Source organism: Cynocephalus volans, chromosome 1 (assembly GCF_027409185.1).
Source record: "Cynocephalus volans isolate mCynVol1 chromosome 1, mCynVol1.pri, whole genome shotgun sequence".
Lineage (NCBI taxonomy): Eukaryota > Metazoa > Chordata > Mammalia > Dermoptera > Cynocephalidae > Cynocephalus > Cynocephalus volans.
In genome coordinates, this window is record NC_084460.1 from 31,148,560 (window position 1) to 31,164,405 (window position 15,846).

The 15,846-nt window shown below is 45.6% G+C and overlaps 1 protein-coding gene across 1 annotated transcript in view; it reads right to left on the reverse strand.

Moving 5' to 3' along the window:
• Positions 1-1,829: 1,829 nt before the first annotated feature.
• LOC134376418 (ubiquinol-cytochrome c reductase complex assembly factor 1) overlaps positions 1,830-15,846 on the reverse strand; it is a 91,849-nt gene continuing 77,832 nt past the window's right edge. Inside the window, exons 8-10 of the mRNA XM_063094982.1 lie at positions 12,918-12,995; positions 6,576-6,689; positions 1,830-3,348 (exon numbers count right to left, since the gene is read on the reverse strand). Coding sequence (XP_062951052.1) covers positions 3,214-3,348; positions 6,576-6,689; positions 12,918-12,995 — 327 coding nt within the window. The 3' untranslated portion in view covers positions 1,830-3,213. The remainder of the gene's footprint in view (positions 3,349-6,575; positions 6,690-12,917; positions 12,996-15,846) is intronic.

Sequence of the window (15,846 nt, forward strand, 5' to 3'; positions counted from 1 at the left end):
AAAATGTTTGTTTCTTCTGATGAATAAGTATATTTCCTTATTATAATACCACGCTCTAACCAACTGAACTAACCAGGCCCTAAGTATACTTCCTTTCATGTGACAACGGAAACTACATAGCCTTAAGGCTTTCCCTTTTCCACCTTTGGCTGCCAGGAAGCTCAGAGCAAGGTTTTATCCTCAATTACAGATCTCCTCGCTAACCTGAGGGAGGCAGTGTAGTATCGGGACAAAGTAGGGGCCTCGGTCAGGTGACATGGGCTGGAGCACACCTGGCCCCTTATTATCCTGGATAACTCTGTAGGTCTCTTTGGGCCTTAGTCCTCTCACTTGTGTAAAAGGGATAATAAAAATGAGGATAATACCTGTTTTACAGAACTGTAATGAGACAATGCACTTAAAATATTTTATAAATTGCAAAAAAAAAAAAACATATGAAAGTTGCTTATTAGCAGCGTGGGATTTCTAACAACTATTTCCCCTCTCTTCCCTCTCAAAACTTGCATCTTATCTTTTAAACTTTGTTTTAATAGTTTTATAGTTTTATTATAATTGTCTCTTAATTTGCTGTGATACTTTCTGAAAGTATACAGAGCACAAATAACAAAATCATTCCTAAAAAGCAATCCCCCTGAGTGCGAGAAATCATGTCCTTCTCTTGTTTTGTATAATAATGATTTACATTTGAAAAACATTTAGCTATGAAAAGAATTTTTTGTTTCTGTTCTTATGCTAGTAAGGCCAAAGGAAGTACTTAATACTCAGTTGTTAAAATAAGCTGAACTGTAGGTGAGACTGCGAGAATGGTTCAAAGGGGCTTTTTGTTGGGCCTGTACTGATAATGACTGATTTAGTCATTCATTTGTTCTTTCATTCATCAAAGCTGATTATGAGCCAGGCACTCTATTGAGCACTGGGAAAACAAAGGTGACCAACCCAAACACAGTGTCCACTCTGTGTAGAAGCTCACAGTGCAGCCTGGGAGGTGAGTATGTTAAAAAAAAATCATCCCAATGGGGCAAGGTAAGTGATAACAAAGCAGAGAACACAACAGCACAGGAACACCACAGACAGCGGGCCTGGGCCAGGTTGGGGTGTGAATAGGGGTGGGGGGGATGTAGAAGAGGTGATATTTGCAGGAGCTTGGGATTTCTTTAGTCAGAAGAGGTAGGGACAAGGGTTCAGGTAAAGGAAACACACAGTGTGGTCTCTCCAGGTAACCCCAAGTGGTCCAGTTTGCTCAGAGAACAAATGGGTTAGAGACTCATAGAAACTGGCTGGAATGGAGGCAGGGGTCAAACTAAGAAGAGCCTGTAGCCCCCAAGGAACTTGGATTTTATCTTGAAGGGGCCGGGAATTGGCATGGTCAGTGAAAGATGCTGACTACCAGGAAGTGAGGGCTTTGAGACATCACAGACATGACGACTCCGATATGGCTCTTTCAAATGAGGTTCCATATTGCAAGTTGCTGTGTGCAATGATTGGCAAATCCTCTGGCGACAGGACTTGACTCTGCAGGTAGGGACTATCTGCTGCTGCAGGGATGCATCTAGGGCCTGCAGGAACACAGGCCAACTGGGATGTTAAGAAGGGCAGTCAAGTTCTGCACTAGGGCTGAACTAAGTGACCTTTAAAGTTCCTTCCCAATCTGAGGTTCCAGGATTCTAAAGCAAGCCCGGTAGCTGAACTGGTGCTGTGGGCTGGGATCTGAGGCTGGCGAGCTACCCTGGGCAGCAAATGGGTTAACCCTCAAATAACTTTTATATATGAATTAATGTGTAGAGGTGGGAGCCAAAATCTGTTCCATTAATTTTTCCATCCATTCCAGGAGCAGTTAGGTACACACAGTAAAGTTTATTTTGGTGCATGGTATACTTCACTCCATTAAAAATAAATTAATCAGCAAATTCCTGCCTGGCTCAGCTCTGGTTTATGTAAATAGTGCCCAGCTGTAATGAGTTACAAGGTGTTATTATCTCACACACACAGAGGAGGCTTCACTCTAGAGCTCCGCTCGCAACAAAAGCATCTTAAATAAACTGAGAGAAGGTGGTTTGATTTGTAATGTTTTCACAGAAGTGGGATATACCTCACCCATATAGAGTTTCTTTATATGACTCATTTTATAGCAAGTTAAATGAAGAAAGTTTGATGGGGGAGGGAGGGGCAATATGGTTCCCCACCCCCTTTCTTCAATTTAAGAAAATCCCCCAAGAGATGACCCACATTCAGAGGGAAAAGGGGACTGGTCCTCCAGTGCACAGACCAGGGTGGCTCTGTGGCACATGCTCCAGAAGTAGGGAAGTGGGTAGAAAGCTGGGCACGGGGCTGGTCCTGGGACAATACAACTAAGCCAGGAAGAATGTTCTCTTCTCCCCAATATCTCATATAAGGGGAGGCCAAGAAAGGAAAGACAGCATGTTCCTCACCCAGTTCATTGGAGGTGACAAAGGAACCTTTGTTCTTGAGGCTTCTTTCTAAATGACTTAGGATATGACAAGCTCCTTGGCCTTCAGAGGCCTACTGGGTTCCAGACAGGCCTGGCAGGCGGTGCCTTGGCCAGAGCAGTGACACATCTCCAAGAACTGGAGGCAAGAGCTGCAGCAGAAACCCTCCTGCCCTCTTCCCTCTCCCTGTCTCTAACTGAGTTGGGCAGTACTCCTTAGCTTGTGGCCTCCACCATCTCAGATAAGTTTCTAAAAGACCCTGGAAGAAAAAGAGCCACGGCAGAGATAAGCCTGTGTTTCCTTTAATGGCCAACTCAACCCCCATAGCTCAAAGCTGGGGGACAGAGCATGGCTACCCGTGTTGACTCAGCAGTACTACAAACTGCTCCAGGCCACAGTCAGCCCTTGATGGAGGTGTCCTCTTTCTAACCTACTGCATCCCTTCTTTAGCCTTTGGGAAAAGCTGTCAACCACACATGGTTGCTGAAGGGACCTGAGGAGTGTGTGGTGGGGAGCTCCTGCTCAGGGCTTCTCCTGAGGGAGAGGACACCCCAGAAGAGCTATGGGTTCCCCCAGCACTGTACCCAAACAGATCAGATCCTGGGCACATTACAAGGAAACTCAACACAAATGGGGCCAGATATTTGACAGATGCTGTTCAAAGCTCAGTTCAGGCCACTTTCTGTGGGGTCTTGGGTCAAACAGGCACTTCTCTCCTGGCGGTTTCTCAAAGCCAGCCAGCCAGCTGTCTAGAGGGACCAGCCCATCAAAGGCCCTCGTCATTGTAAGTGGGGGGATGGGGCTTCAGGATGCTCTGAGGATTCTTCTCCACTAGAGGGCGCCAGCTCACCTCCCCTGTCAGAAGCAGATCCTCACCATTCATGGAGTCCAGGTACTGCATCTGCAACGGAGAGACGATAGAACAGACGAAAGATTTCGAAAAGGGCAGGACAAACATGAGGTGGCATAAGGAACCAGCCTCCCAGAAGTGAGGAAGGGGAGGGCACATGAGGGGACTTCTGACCATCCCAACTCCCAGGCCATGGGGTCTCTAATCTCCCAGATTATTTTATTAAGGAGATTTGGAGGAACAAGTCACTGGGGAAGCTCATTAGGAAGGTTTTAGGGAATTCCCTACCACACCTCTGAATGGAGAAACACACACACATACCCCGGCCACCCACCCCCCAGGACATTTCTCCCCCTGATACACCCTCCCTAGAAAGCTCCTGCATACCAGGAAGTCAGGGCTTGTGATTTACAAAAGTCATCCTGTCCACCCCCACCCAATGCTGCTGTATGAAAGAATCCTGATTATGCCCCTTTCTAGTGGTACCCAAGGTGGCTGCTTCCCTTCCCTGATTTAAATTCCTTCTTCTGAGAGGGGATAGAAACGTGCACCTCACAGGACACATGAAAAGATTAAATGCTATAGCATGTGTACATTGCTAGTCACTCTAACATTTTTAAAAAAAACATGTATGCCTCTACTGTCCTCTCATGGGCCCTAAGGTCTATGGGCCACAGCTCCACCGCTCTAGGACAGCTGGGGGAGTCTATCCCCCTTGAGCAGCTCTGCTGTTAAAATGGTCATCATCCCAGAACCCACTGCTGCTCTCCTATGACTTTCACCACTGATCTTGGTTTTCCCTCTGTAACTGGAGAGACGCAATGCTGTATCCTCCTGCTCCCTGCAACTGACAGCTGCTTTGACATCTGGAGACAGTGATCATGTCCCCTCTAAGCTTCCTCTCATTCGTGCCTCCAGCCTGTTTAGCATAGAGATGGTGAGTGAGCTCCAGATGCTACCGTCCTGGTGAGTGAGCTCCAAATGCTACCTGCCCAAGGAATCTAGGTGGAGGGCCCTCCTTCTGGAGAGGGGACACCTGTGATGGAGAACAGGTACAGCTGCAAAGAAGTGCGGTCAGGCAGTTCTGCAAGAGACAGGTGATCAAATGAGTGGCTGAGTCTCAGGAGATGAAGGCAGACTCTGGGAGCATTCCCCAGGCTGCCCACTGGTAAGGAGGGCAGCAGAACAAGAAATGCTTTCAGGTGGACAGGCAAAATATACGGTAAGAACTGGATCGGTGCAGGAGTCAACACTGGGTTTAGAAAGATGAGGCTTCATTGTGGGCAGAGGAGAAGGGGAGTGTGGGCAGAAGGCTTCACCTTAGGCCTTCAGTCATCCCTTTCTTCCAAGAATTCATCACTCTTGCTGCTTCATCTTTAGGCTGCTGACCCTTGAACTCAACGCTAGCCACTCACATATACCTCAGGTCTAGATTTCCACATGCCCCACCATCTCTTCCAGGGCAAGAAGTTCCACTGAGGTGCTATCTTCCCTAAAGCCCACTCCTCTCTCCAGCAACTCCATTTCGGTCCTACTTCCACTATTTTGCCCATTTCCTGGGCTGAAAACCTTAATGTAACGTCTGATTGTGTCTTCGGCCATTGACCACACCAAGTAGCACCAGAGTCTGCTCAAGGCCCAGCTTTCTGGTCTTTCCTCATCCACTCAGTCAGATGAGCGCTCCTTTCCTTGGCCTTCCAAGCACTCTGTCCTATCTGTTCACATCACAGACTGACTTACTCCAGGGCCAGCTGGATGCCTGACGGGATTCTTCACCAAACCATGAGCTGGCTCCTCTAGAGCAGCCTCAGGTGTTATTAATCTCTGCTTTCCCAAAAGAGTGCCTGGCACAGCAGGTGCTCAGAAGAGCTGCTGACGGAACTGGGTCCCCAGCAAAGCTCCCCGCTTTCCTAAGAGCCCCATCACTGTTTTCCCACTGCCTGATTTATTGGGACCACAGGGCCTTCTTACAGGGAGTGTCCACTGCATTATGGCAGCCCCTTCTTGAGGGCCCTCCAAGAGGTCCCAGCTGTGCCTTGTCGCGGCCTCTGGCACAAGGCCACCATGGCAGATGGAAAAGCTGGGTGGGTCTCTCAGAAAACAGCATTTGCACTGCCAAATGCGACTCCTGTCTGAAGGCGAGTCCAGTCAACAGTGTGGGTTTCAGAATTCTCTATGGGTGGGGCCTCCTGGCAGCAGTGCCTTTCCCCAGTTCTGGCAGATTTCAAGAATGGTCAAACAGAAGTCCTGATTTCTGAAATTCTCTACCCTTGGGGTCTGAAGAGCCCCAGTATATGGCTTTTCCAGCAATCAATAAGCTAGTCCTATTGGCCCTGTCTTTTCCTCAAGAGCTGGGTCTGGCCTTCCCTTTCCTGGCTGTAGGAGGCTTGAAGGCTATGAAGACAGGTGAACAAGAGAATAACTGTCGGGTGAGGCCCCTTCTGCTCCAGGGGTCAGGACCATGAAGCAAAGGTGTGACTCATGGGACAGCCTGAGCTGATGAGCTGTCTGGAACAGCTGAGGCCTCTAGTGGCTACATGAATCACCAGCGTGGGGTCTTGGGCCAGCTGTGCATTCTGACTCACTGGGAGACCCTGGAGAAGCATCTATGTTCCTCTTCCCTGACACACAGCTCACTCATCTACAGAATTTCCCATCAATATAGGACTTGGGGGCAGGGAGATCAGGACTTAATTGTCCGTGGGCTCGAAGAAAGCCATGTAATTAAGCAGCACCTGCTGTGCTGCTTTCTCCTAGAAGCTTTGGTGTCAGGCAGCCCTGGGGAGTCAGAGGGGTGAAGAAATGAAGTGGAGGGACTCTGCTTGACTATGGAGAGCACCCAGCAGGAAGAAGCTGGGGGGTGTCTGTGGCATGCTCCTTGGAGCCCAGTTCTGCTGTAAGTCAGGAGCAGGAAACAAATCCCGGAGCACATGTACTTTCTAGGTTCTGTGGGCCCAGCATCCAGCACACCACCTGCCATGTAGCAGGCAATGAAATGTGTAGTGAATGAATGACTAAGTTTCTGAAAGCAAGAGACTACTTGGTGCCTGTTCTCTTCTGTTCCCACTGCCTGGTGCCCTGGCCTAGCTCATGGTTGGACACACAAAATGTGTTCTTTCTTCATCTATGTCTGTTGCTGATGTGACTTGGTCAGAATTCCCTCAGACTGGCCCCTGGTAACTCAACCTGCCATGATCCCCTGATGGTCCAGCATCCACAGACCTCGGGGAGGACCTGATGTCCACAAGACTCTGAAGGGGAGGGGAAGGGCCACTCACCTGTTTCCTCACATATTCCACTAGCAATTCAAGCTGTCGAGGGTCTTCACATTTCTGGTTGAAGAAGGTTCTCCAGAGTGCGGCAGCCAGCCCATGATCATCTGAAAGGATGCCCTGGAACAAAAGTACAAGAACTGGTCTCCTGGAGAGAGTACTGTAGAGCCATGATACAAAAGCTAGAGATATTGTGAACACGCTAGCGACCACAGAATTGGCTCAGAAGGCCCTTACAAATACGGTCAGCAAGAAATGGGGCAGCTACATGGGAGAGCTGGAAGCGGTTATGAGAGCATCTGACCCTACTCCTTCATTTTATATGGAGGAAGAGCTTGGGACCCAGAGGGGCCAAGTCACTGGCTAAGGTGATGCTCAGCTGGGACTCATGTCTGATCTACCCTCCCAAGCCTGGCCCAGGTAATGCTGGAGAGGCCAAGAGGAGAAATGGTAGCAGCAGTGCTTCTGCTGCTGTCTACAGGGCACAGGCTGGGAGTATTGTGAGTCTATGTTTTTCCCAGGAATGGACATGGACATGGACATGGATTGCACCTTCTCACTTGGTCCAAGGGCACACGTCTGCAAGGCTCTTTGGGGAAGGGAGCCAGGAACCTTGTCTTCACTGTCACCCAACTTTGGGCTGGACATGGCTGGCCCAGCCTCTCCCCGAGTAGAGGAACAGGATGTTCAGCAGGATTGCCATGGGCCACAGAGGCTGAGAGCCTGCATGTGTGCACGCCTAACACTGTCTCTCCTGCACAGAGTAGAGAGAACTCTGTGAGGAAGCCCAAATATCGCAGAGGCTAATTAGAGCCTCAGTCATGGGCTAGGGCCATTATTTAGCTTGGACCTCTAGGGGAGGGTGTGGTGGGGTCTTGTTTTCTGGGGTAAGGGTGGCTGAATGGAAAGGCCCTCGGAAGTTGCTCTGTCCAGGTGCCAAGGTAGTATGTGGAACCAAAGTGCTGCCTTGGAGTTAGAAGGCCAGATCAAGTCCTAGTCTGCCACTGCCAAGCTCAAGGCTCAGTCTTCTCACCTATTAAAAAGAAATGAAAATACTTGCTCTTCTTACAGCATCCTTGAATTATAAAAATAAGATAGTGTGAAGGTGTTTTGTTAAGTCTAATATGTTGGATATACAGATTAGGAGCATGCTTTGGCAGGCACCTGTGGATAAAGTAGAAACAACAGTGGGATCTGGGAGTCAGGCCACTTGAGTTCAAATGCCAGCTCTGTCACTTGATAAAAGCCATTAGCCTCTTCCTGAGCCTTAGCCTCTCATGAGTTAAACAAGTATAATAATACCTATCCCACAGAGTTGTTTTGAGAATTAAGGGATAATGGCTATGAAAGGCTCTGTAAGTGGTAAACATTACACAAAGACTCAGGATCACTTACTCAACTTTATATTGTGGTCTGGCCTCTTGGGCACTGTGGTATATGAGGTCTGGCTCCAGACTCGCTGCCAGGAAGTGCCATGTCCAATATGGGGTGCTGACAGTTTCATGGAAAAACATTCCACCTGTTCCAAATGCCCCCTGCTGAACACCCCTATAGTTCCACAGCTTAAGACTGCCCTGGCACAATGGCTGAGTCAGGAAAACCAGCTTCTTCTGGCAGATGGGGACAGGGGCCAAGGACAAGCTCAGGCACATCACCGTTCTCCAAGCTATTCGCTAACACAACAGCCTGCCTGTGTTGGCAGTGCCCTGGGCACATGCTGGAGTGCTGCTGGAAGCAGCCCACATGTGCTACATAGGAAGGAATGGGAGTGGGAGCGGGTGTTACAGGGACTTGGAGAATGAGCAGAGTCCAGGACAGGAAAAGCCTGGGAGCCATGGCCTGCTGCAAACAGGCCGCCTTGGTGGTAGGTGAGATGGCTGGGGAGAGGCAAATCTATAATCAGAACTTCCTGAGCAGTCAGAAGGAAAAGGATGACTCAGGACTCATTTGTGGTGATAACAACCTGGCTGTTCCAGACAGTCGGGGTTCCTTCACACACCTGGCTCCTAATGACTACATATGCCAAGTAGACAGATATTATTATCCCCATTTGAAAGATAAGTAAAACAAGGCTTAGAGGTTATCTAGCTAATTGGTGGTAAAACTGGGACCAGCATGCACTGATGAGGTCAGGGGATGGGGCCTGACTAGCTCTAGTCAGAACGCAGTGCCTGGCACAGAGTGGGATTGCAATAAAAATGGCTAAATAAATAAATGAACCCAACTGCAGCCCTCTTTCCATCATACTGCTAGTAAATCAGTGAAAACAAATGAGAGACTGGTCTGAGAGGCAAATTTCAAACTAAGGAAGCAGAAAAAGAAAAAGGGTACCTGGGAGCCAAACATTAGGTTGCATAGCAATTTTCCCACAATCTAATAGGGTGTCTACTTGTTTTCTCTCATGATACAAAGAAAACATCCTTCAGGAAAGTACGATACCTAGGTCTAGAGTAACGGAGAGGAAGCTGAAAGGATTGTCCTGGCTCTAGGGGGCTCTGCTTATGGTTAAGGATTTAGATTGGCAGTTTCACTCAGTGAAGATTGATTTGATACCACCATGTGCTTATTAGCATGATGCCAAGAACGCAGAATCATAGCTATACGGTCTCAGCTCTCAGGGAGCTTGCAATCTAGTTGAGGGGACAAAGCAGCACAGCAAACACAGAGTTAAACCCTGGACAATGAACAAATGCTACACCGCACAGTAAGACTCCAGGCTATACTCTCTCTACTGCTACCTCCTCATTCTTGAGTCTTAGTTAGCTTCTACGATAACTACTCAGAGAAACCTTCCTGGTCCACACAAGTCATTCCCCGTTATTTTCTACCACTGCACTCTATTTGTAATTAGATTATTTATTTGCTTGTTTGCTTGTTACTTGTTTACTGTCTGTCTCTCAATTAGAAGGTAAGCTCCAGTGGGAAAGAGCCAAACCATGTTTGTATGATTCACTGGTATATTCTCAATGCAGCACACATCACAGACATTCAATAAATACCTGTTAAATGGATAGATGAATGGATGGTTGGGTGGATGGGTGCTGAAATTCAGAGTAAAAACACGAGATCTAGAGAGGTCAGGGAAAGTTTTGTGGAGAAGTGGGCCATTAATAATGGGAAGTATTTGGAGAGCTGCAGGATATTCTAAGCAAGAGAAAACAGTAGTTCACTAAACATTCACAGAGGAAGGTGCCTACAAGATGCCAGACCCTGAACCAGGCCCTAAAGTACACACATGATCCAGACTCAGCTACTGCCCTCAACACCTTCTTGTCCAGTAGAGTATCAATCAGGCACAGCATGTCTGCAGGGCACTGAGGCAAATGGCCTCACTAGGAGAGAGGGCAATGGAAGATAAAGGTAAACAGGGCATCTAACAATGGGAACAATTCACAGAAGGCCTGCAAGTTCGTGGAGCAAGTTGGACGTCATGTAGTATAAAACAGGAAGGTTCCAAAAGTGTCCAGGGAGGGAGCACAATCCAAGCAAGATTATAGGAAATGGTTTCTGTAGAACAGTGATGTCCAACAGAACTTTCTGTAATGATGGAAATGTTCTATAACTGCACTGTCCGATACAGTAGTTACCAACCACATATAGTTTTTGAGTGTCTGAAAAGTGATTAGTAAGACTGAGGAACTGAGTTTCTAGTCTTACTTAATTAGCTTAAATCAAAATAGCTGCCATGTGGCTAGTACTGGACACCTCAAAAACCTGGGACTCCAAATGCAGTCTGCGAAATGGCTGCACCCACATCACCTAAAGCTTGTTAGCAAACAGAGTCTCAGGCCCCAGACTTGCTGTTTCAGAATCTGAATTTTACCTGGTCTCCAGGTGATTCACATGCACATTAAAATGTAAGAAACACTGTTCTAGAACTGCACTTTAAAATCACCTGGGGAATTTTACAACTACAGATGCCCCACGTACACCAATTAAATCAGTATCTGTGGGGAATAGTGCCCAGACACTGGTATTTCTAAAAAGTGTCCCAGGTAGTGTATTTCCCATACTTTCTGGCTCTGAAGGGTTACTTGAAGTGCTTGTTGAACTTCCAGACAGCACTCCTATGGAATCGGAATCTTCAGAGAGGTGCTCAAGAATTACATTTAAAAGGCACCGTAGGCGACTTGTGATCAGACACGTTTGGATAAAACGGCTCTGCCAGAATGGACTAGGATGGAGGACAGAAAACAGACACAATTCAGTATATTTTCATTAACACGGATAGAATCAATGGCACCAACAGAGCCACATACGATAAAGATCACAAACAAATGCCAAGAGAGAGTTATATTTCTTCAATTCCAAGCCTCATTCTTTTATATGTTGTAAGGTTTCTGAAGTCAGAATGCGTCTACTTTAACAATTGATATGTACATTTAAACAATGTTTCTCAATTCCCATCCCACTCCCAAAAAGCTCATGTTAAATTAATAATGTGGGTAGTATGCAATCTAGATTGTTTTCTTATAATTGAGGATATCTAGTAGGTCAGCAATCAGGGGAACCCAATTTTCACTAGTTCCACAACCCTAAGTAATTTAATTTTTCTAGTATGCTTATCTCCTGGCTTTAATTATTATCTTCAGACTGATAACATTTCCCCCAGCCTATAGTTTCTTGCTTTCATCCCTTTGTGCATTTCCTCTCTTCCTCACTCTTCACCTACCATATTCCAAGCACTCTGCTAGGCAATAGAAATATAAGTGCAGTAGGCAATGCCACTACCAGAGGAAATCCCCACCCAGCCAGGGTGACAGTTAACGCTAATATAATAAATGCTGTGAGAGTCCAGGAAGAGCAGAATGAGCTAAGCCTGGGGAAGTTCAGGGACAACTTCCCAGGAGGGGTGATGCTTGCATTAAATCTAATGTAACCACAAAATGAGTATAAAAGCACATGGTTTGTTAAAAAGATGAGGAATGATGAATCCTGGTGGTGTGTATACAGGTGTTCATTACACCATTCTTTTAACTTTTCCACATGCTGGAAATTTCCATAATAAAAGTTTGGGGGAATAAAAGATGAGATAGATACTACAGCATGGAAGAAACTTGAAGACATTATGGTAATTGAAATAAGCCACTCACTAAGGAACAAATACTGTCTGGCTACTTACATGTGATATCTAGAGTAGTCAAATTCAGAGAGACAGAAAGCAGGATAGTGGTTGCCAGGGGCTGGCGGAAGGAGGGAATGAAGTGTTATTGTTCAATGATACAGAGTTTCAGTTTGGGAAGACTGAAAAGTTCTGGAGATGGAATGGTAATGCTGGTTGCACAACAAGGGGAATGTACTTAATGCCTCTAATCTGTACACTTAAAAATGCTTAAAATGATAAATTTTATGTTATATATATTTTACAATTTAAGAAAAAGATGAGATCCATCTAAATGTTCTGATGTGGTCAGATGCACAAGATATACTTACTGTTCACTGAAAAAAGCAAGTTGCAGAATAGTGTGTATAGTGTAATTACCATTTGCATAAAGAAGAAAAATTAAAGATACTTGTGTGCGTACAGATAATATCTGGAAGAACACCAAGTAAACTATTAACGAAGTTTTTCTCTGGCACAGGGAACTGGACAGGAGAGGAAAAGGGCCTTCTATTTTCTACTTCAACCACTTACGTACAGTTTTACAAACTTTTTCTGTTTTCGTTTTTAGGTGGCTGGCTGATATGGGGATCCGATCCCTTGACCTTGGTGTTATAACACTGCGCTCTGAGCTAACAAGCCAGCCTGGTTTCACGAACTTTTTTTTTTTTTTTTTTTAAGATGACCAGTAAGGGGATCTTAACTCTTGATTTGGTGTTGTCAGCACCAGGCTCTCCCAAGTGAGCTAACCAGCCATCCCTATATAGGGACCTGAACCCTTGGCCTTGGTGTTATCAGCACCATACTTTCCCAAGTGAACCACGGGATAGCCCTGTTTCATGAGCTGTTTAAATGAGTATGTATTGCTTTTATAATTAAAGCAAAAAAAGTGTATAATTTGTCTGGCAGACCATGCTGTTTATGTGTGAATGTCTTCCTCTTGCTGGGAACACCTGGAGCTAAGACAGTGTCTGATTTGCCTCTGTCCCTCCATCCAGCACCCATGAGGCATTCAATAAATGCCGACTAGTTGAATGATCTGGCCATATTATATAGTGTTCTCTTTCACAAATGCTAGGTAAACTGCTGGGCACATTCATTCTAGCCCAGTCAATGAAGACGAAAAAATAAATAGTAAGCCACAAGGGCAGACAATGACGATGGTCCCTGGTTCCTTCAGAGGCCTCATCAAAAGACTTTATTGGAGAAGGCCATTGTTCTGCCTAAGGCTTGATAAATGATCTTACCTCATCATATCCTAAGATTGCTGCATAGAAATTATTTGTCATGAGGACCATGTTCTTCTTCAGGATATAGGAATTGACCTAGAGAAACAAATGGCAAAAACAAAAGTATGAAAGAAAGGAAAAAAACCAAAAAGTATGATCTTTGGCTCTTAGCTGTCACAGACTTTTAGTAGAACAGAGAAAGAGCCCCTAACAGGTCAAACTGCCAGTCCATTCCCAATTCCCTGATCTGTTAGGATTCTCCCCAATTTGCCAACTTCTTTTAGGTTTTGATACCAAATTACACAAAGCAGTCAGTTTAATAAACTGAGCCCTAACTACATGTTTGGTTTTGTGCTAGATCCTATGAACACAAAGTACAAGAAACAGTTTCTTGACTGGAGGAGCACATAGTCTAGTATGGGAAAACAGGCATATAAAAAATAATTACACTGCAACATGTTACCTCAAATCCTATTCCAAACTGCTGAGTAATAAGTGAATTTCAGTGCAAATAACCTCTGCATAGGGGAGCTGGGGAAGAGTTCTCTAGGAGGTAACAGTTAAGTGGACCTTGGAGGAGGAGGACTTTGGCAGGAGACAGTAAGGGGTAGGAGAGGGAGCATTCTACACAGAGGGAACAAAGGTGTGTAAAGGTGCTGGAAGGAAAATGTTTGGGGAGTGTCAGGGAGGTGAACGGGCAGGAACACTGGCAAGGTATGTTGGGACCCAGTTAGGAAATATCTGAAAGGCCACTCAAAAGAGATTGTTGTGGTGAAAGGACAAAAAGAAGGAAATTGTCAGAGGTGGGAAGAGGAAGGAGAGAGCAGGACTGTGAGCGAGATGCTGAAGAGAAAGGAGGGCCTCTGAGGCTGTAAAGAGGAGAGAAGAATAAGACGGGCAACTCTGAAGCATAAAGACTATTAATGTTAAGATTGTTTTAGAAATGCAGTTTCAGTGAGACCATTGAGGGAATTCCTTTCAGGGAATGGCCAGGAGGGCCTTCAGAGCCTGGAATGCAGTTCAATGATGTCTTCAATAGGGGAAAACTTTGACCTCCTGACAGTAATATGCTTGAGGGCAGGGTCCATGTTTTACTCCTTTCTGGCATCCCTGAAGAAAGCCAGTTTAGTAATGTGTAACACAGAGTAAGGACTCCTTGACCATTTAAACTGACAGGTTTTAGAAACTACCAGAAGTCACTGGAACTTTGTATGGAGAATAAGATTTCTGCTTAACAGCCCTAACCATGAGAATGTCCACCATTTACTAAGCACCTGTCATGGGCTAGGTGCTTTAGGGACATTATCCCCTCTATTCGTCACCAAAACTCAGAGAGGTAGATGCGTCATCATGACCTATAGACTATAGGTGACTAACAGACTCAGACAGGTGAAGTGACTTGCCCTAGGTCACACAGCACATTAGTAGTAAGGCTGAGATTAGCATCCAGGTCAGTCTGAATCCAAATTCTCTGCTTCTCATATTCTACCAGGTTTCTGTCCCCAGAAGGATAATTTTACTTTGGATCACAAATGAAAGACTGAATGATTTTATCCTGTGGTTCATAACAGGTCTCTGAATAAGGACTGAAAGTATGCAAGGATTTGGATTTAGAGTCAGAAAACCTGGGTTCAAGTCATGGTTCTGCTATGTACATAGGATGTGATCATGAGCAAGTCAAATAACCTCTCTAAGTCCATTTCTTTGTCTTTTAAATACTCTACACAAGGGCTGTTTTGAAGAGCAAGTGAGTTAGTGTGTATTCACTCATTAGTTTAACAACATATGCTGAAAGTCTTGGTAAACTGCACAGTGCTCTGCAAATGCAACAAATTATTAGTGATAACTTCTGGTTTGTTTATATAAAACTAAAACCAGTTCCAGTACTTTATAGTCATGAATACTTTTCATATATGAAGGGAAAATTGTGAAGCTCAAGCCTGGAAAATGTGAGATTGGATATAGATGGGAGTGTACACCATGACCTTTCCCCCCACTTTCAACCCAGGCCACATCAGCCATCCAGCCTTTGTGTTCTCAGAGCTCCCTGTGCACACTTCTCCCCTGGACACAAAACATGCTTTAGAGTTGCTTATGTAGCTGTCTCTCCACTAGTCTGGGAGCTACTCAAGGGTCATAGGAACCATGTCTGATTAATCTCAGCACCCTTAACAACTGATCCAGATCCTGGCCTGGAGCAGGGGCTAAGACAGGCATGCTGATGACTAAATCCTTACAAGGGCTTGAGTCCCATACATAGCACATTCTATCTAATGACACTGGTTGGCTTAGGTTATTATTATTATTTTTCTTGCTAACAAATACCTTACATTCCAGAAACACATCCTGCCAAACTTCTAGTGCACCATCTTCCAGAATGGGCTGGGTGAAGGGAATAGTCAAGAAACAGGCCAGAGCTAGAATTTATTCCTTCTGTCATGTGAGGATGAGACTACAACCCAGACTTCTTGATACCCATTTTGGGGCTCTTCCCATTCCCATACTAGTTGTTCTCCTAACTGTGCAAGAAGAACCACAGCCACAAAAGGATGTCAGAAATATCCACCACTAAGGCAGGAGTGCCTCTCAGAAGAAAACATTCCCTGAATGTGCTCAGCAGAGCTAGTTTATGTGTTGCATCACTATTAAAAGCTTTAAATCTGGAAGGTTCCTCAGAGATCACTTAGTTCAATACACTTGAGGAAATGGTGAGTTGAGACCCAAAGAGGAGAAGACACTTGTCCAAGGTCATACATCAAGTTAGTGTCAGAGTCAGGATTAGAACCCAATTTCTGGGCAAGTGCTTTTCCTATTTCACTATCTGCAGGGCATTTCTAGAGATCACCAACATACTAATCTGCAAACCTTAGTTGTTGCTTTCCAGCAAGACCCATGTACATACAAACACATTTTCTCCTCTTGGGATGCGCCTGCATTCTGGCTGGCT